Raw genomic sequence first — 2,840 nt, forward strand, 5'->3', positions numbered from 1 at the left:
AGCTTTTGTTTTTGGTTTTGTTTTGTTTTAATAGTATCTGGTAGACCTTAGAATAGTATAGCCAGTAGATGCTTACTCAAACTTTTAAGTATACTAAACCCAAGGGCAGTAACAGAACAGTCGTTTTTGAACAAACTTTTTACTATTTTTCTTAGCCTTGGTGTAAGAACAAGCAGCACAGGATTCTGTACTTGTCCATTTTAGGCTTCTCCGAAAAAGTTGTCTGATGGGGTTGCGACTTGAACACTGGTCTGCCTCAAATTTATTTGGCTGAGTGGTCACTAGTGTGTTGGAAGTCATTTGTGTTCTTTGTTGTTAGAATTTGGTTGGTTGAATACATGGTTTCTCTGCTGACCCTATTTCCTCAGACTGGAAACCTCTGTGTCCTCATCCAGAATGAATCTCAGCTGAACTGTGCTGCTCAAAACCTAAAACTTAACCAGCTAAAAGCTTCAGTTTCTGATCTTCACGCCTTTATACCTTTCTGCTTTCTGCTTTCTGCCATCACTCCCTGGAATTAAAGGCTCGCTTTCTGGGATTAAAGGCATGTGTCAACATGCCTGGCTGTTTCCAATGTGGCCTTGAACTCACAGAGATACAGAGGGATTTCTGCCTCTGGAATGCTAGGATTAAAGGTGTGTGCACCACCATTTTCTGGCCTCTATATCTAGTGACTATTCTGTTCTCTGACCCCAGATAAGTTTATTAGGGTACACAATATTTGGGGGAACACAATACCACCACAATTTGTAATAGCCAGAACTTGAAAACAACCTAGATACCCCTCAACTGAAGAATGGATAAAGAAAATATGGTACATATACACAATGGAGTACTACTCAGCAGAGAAAGACAGGGTGGAGATACAGAGTTGTGTGTAGCTTGAGTTTTCCTGCCTGGCCCACAGTCAGGACAAATCTCTCTCACCTGCCAGTCCCACAGCCACTCAAACCCGACCAAGTAAACACAGAGACTTATATTGGTTTCAAACTGTATGGCCGTGGCAGGCTTCTTGCTAACTGTTCTTACAGCTTAAATTAATCCATTTCTATAAATCTATACCTTGCCACATGGCTCGTGGCTTACCGGCATCTTCACATGCTGTTTGTCATCGTGGCGGCTGGCAGTGTCTCTCTGACTCAGCCTTCCACTTCCCAGCTTTATTCTCCTCCTTGTCCCGCCTACACTTCCTGCCTAGCCAATGGCCAATCAGTGTTTTATTTAATGACTAATCAGCAACACATTTGACAAAAAGACCATCCCACAGCACTTCCCCCTTTTTTTTTTTCAAATGCAGAGGCCTCATTCCCGCCAAACTGCAGTTGTGAGACTGGGTCTCCTTGTCACAATTTGGCCTGGATCTCACTCTTCAGGCTGACATGCCATTGATTACATTTCAATCCTCCTGGCTCAGTCTCCCCAGTGCTGGGATAAGTTCAGTGAGTCAACATGTCTGGGTTATGAGGAAGGATTTTCAAACAACTTTTACTTAATAGAGTGTATATGGCTGTTAGTAAAGCTGTCTTCTATGTTTGTCATGGTGACTGTGGTTTGCAGCAGTTGAAGAGCACAGACAAGGGATCCTTGGGATCCCTAAAGATCAACAGGAAAGGAGAAATAGTGGGGAAGCCTGCAGTCAAAGCTTCACCTACATGCCTCAACCAGATTCGAGAGTCCATTAAAAAAGTGTGAAAGATTATACAAATTATATCTAGGAGGTACAGGCCAACAAATGTGACCACCAGCATGAGGATGGTGTGGGCTGCTCTGCTCTCAGGATGGCCTCTTTGGTTTTGATTGGCAGCGAGGATGTGCTGTGTTCGCTGGCTATGTCTATGGAGGAGAAGCACCATGGAGACACTGGTCCAGATCATGATGCTGATGAATATGGCATCATGGGAAAAACGCAAGATGACAATACCTGCACTGAATCCAGATGTAGAGCAGATCCACTTGCCTTGATTGTGAGTGTCATTGCCTGTGCTCTGTGGACCAGTGACTTTGATTGGAATGTAGACATTATTTAAGACACTGAACAACAAACAACTGTAACAAGAATAACTCAGGACATCAGGGGCTCTTCCTCGAGGCATCAACCTACCCCATTGACCAGGAACAAGAGTGAGAAACTGATGGATGCTCAGGACACAGGTGGAGCACATGTTGGTGCTTTGAGCCACCATCCGAATGAAGTACCCAATTTTGCATTGCAGGTTAGTATAAGGATTCCTTGGAACAAAAACCATCACGTTGAATGGAAATGCAGTGACAAAGAGAATGAACACATTGGCCACAGCCAAGTTGGTGACAATAACCTGCGTGGGCCTCAGTCGAGAGCCAGTAAAGATGGGAGAGAAATTATGGACAAACAGAAGAATGTTGGCTAGTGTCCCACACCCAATCTCGAAAAGCAGGAGTGTCTGGAGAGCCAATTCCTCAGTGGATTTTAGAGTTTTATTCTGAGAGGCCATGGAGACAACCTCTGTCCAGGCTGGAGTGATGACCAGGAGAAACACTGCTGTCTTCAAAACACTTCTCAATGTCTGAGCATTAGAATGATTTGTCTTACCTCTTCTATGAAGGGAGACACTATGGTATCACAGTATAGGAGCTTGTCCTGGAGAACACTGCATAGACAACTCAGACTATTATTTTGTACTTCATGTACTTTCCCTCACCTCATGATACAAGTGTATTAGTGATACAGATGTATCATTCTTGGTCCACACGCCACCCATTGTCACACATTAGGGCATATAAACATATGAACAGTGAACATGGGAACACATTATTTTATCTTTTGAATGCAACATCTTCCCTCAATGATAAAATGTCTTAAG

General features: G+C 43.5%; 1 protein-coding gene across 1 annotated transcript; it reads right to left on the reverse strand.

Moving 5' to 3' along the window:
* Positions 1-1,535: 1,535 nt before the first annotated feature.
* LOC128125672 (vomeronasal type-1 receptor 4-like) lies at positions 1,536-2,471 on the reverse strand. Its single transcript, XM_052763300.1, has one exon. The coding sequence runs from the start codon at positions 2,469-2,471 to the stop codon at positions 1,536-1,538; it is 936 nt and encodes a 311-aa protein (XP_052619260.1).
* Between the last annotated feature and the right edge of the window lie 369 nt (positions 2,472-2,840).

The sequence above is a fragment of the Peromyscus californicus genome, unplaced genomic scaffold (assembly GCF_007827085.1).
Source record: "Peromyscus californicus insignis strain IS unplaced genomic scaffold, ASM782708v3 Scaffold_4__1_contigs__length_199733344, whole genome shotgun sequence".
Classification (NCBI taxonomy): domain Eukaryota; kingdom Metazoa; phylum Chordata; class Mammalia; order Rodentia; family Cricetidae; genus Peromyscus; species Peromyscus californicus.